Below are 1217 nucleotides of genomic sequence, written 5' to 3'. Positions count from 1 at the left end.
ATGATGACAAACATAACCAGAGTGAGTGGTTTCCTCCTCCTGGGGTTCTCTGACAACCGGGAGCTGCAGATCCTACACGCTTTGCTCTTCTTGGTGTTGTACTTGTTGGGCTTGGCAGGTAATTTCATCATCATCACCATCACAATGCTGGACCCACAGCTCCAATCTCCAATGTATTACTTCCTGAAGCACCTTTCCTTTCTGCACTTCTCCTCCCTGTCTGTCACTGTTCCTCAGTCTATCCACAGTTCCCTGACTGACAGTGGATACATTTCCTATGCACAGTGTGTGCTGCAGGTTTTCTTCTTCATGTCCTTGGCCTGGGCTGAGGTGGCCATTCTCACAGTGATGTCCTATGACCGCTATGTGGCCATCTGCCTCCCACTGCACTATGAAATCATCATGGATCCCAGAAAATGTGGATGGGCTGTGGCAGCTGTGTGGTTAAGTGGTGGCATCTCGGGCATCTTGTACACAACAACTACATTTTCTATCAGATTCTGTAAAGTTAAAATAATCCACCAGTTCTTCTGTGATATCCCACAATTGCTCAAGCTTTCCTGCTCCAGTGATTACCTTGGAATTGTTGGAGTGGTTGCCTTCATGTCTACAATGGCATTTGTCTGCTTCATCGCCATCGCCCTCTCCTATGTCCACATATTCTCCACAGTCCTCAGGATGCCCTCTGCTGAAGGTCGGTCTAAGGTCTTCTCCACCTGCCTGCCGCACCTCTGTGTTGTATCACTTTTTCTCTCCACTGGAGCCTTTGTCTATCTAAAGCCAACCTCAGACTCTCCAACTATCTTTGACCTCATGCTCTCTTTGTTTTACACAGTACTTACCCCAACCCTCAACCCTGTTATCTACAGTCTGAGGAATGAGGCCATGAAGGGGGCTGTAAGGAAGTTACTGTTGAGTAGAGGATTCGCAAAGAAAAAGTAATCTTAGTTCTGTTAGTAGTTACCAATATTACACACAAGGAAAGTTTTTGTTCATTTGGATTCCTTCAGTTTGTAGCATTAATGTCAATATTTTAAGAGCAAGAGCATTTTTATGGATGTTCTGTATAATATATTGTCACTGTAATTAAAGAAATGCATTGCTTTCTTACTTAAAGCATTGAGATTATTTTTGCTCTCAACTTAATGGAAGTTAAAATTATAGCCCAACATCAAAGTCCCAGGATCTTTTAACACATGCTGTGTGTATACACTTCA

The 1217-nt window shown here is 43.6% G+C and overlaps 1 protein-coding gene across 1 annotated transcript; it reads left to right on the top strand.

The window, feature by feature from the left end:
* LOC103734767 (olfactory receptor 14J1-like) lies at nucleotides 1-942 on the top strand. The gene has a single exon (XM_008833839.1). It carries the CDS (start codon nucleotides 1-3, stop codon nucleotides 940-942), a length of 942 nt encoding a protein of 313 aa, XP_008832061.1.
* Nucleotides 943-1217: the final 275 nt, after the last annotated feature.

Source organism: Nannospalax galili, unplaced genomic scaffold, assembly GCF_000622305.1.
Source record: "Nannospalax galili isolate Female #2095 unplaced genomic scaffold, S.galili_v1.0 scaffold4497, whole genome shotgun sequence".
Classification (NCBI taxonomy): Eukaryota; Metazoa; Chordata; class Mammalia; order Rodentia; family Spalacidae; genus Nannospalax; species Nannospalax galili.
This window is presented reverse-complemented; position numbering and strand designations above follow the sequence as displayed.

Bases quoted from the DNA above. Each gene is read 5' to 3' on its own strand.
- LOC103734767 (XM_008833839.1), top strand. From the start codon at position 1: ATGATGACAAACATAACCAGAGTGAGTGGTTTCCTCCTCCTGGGGTTC.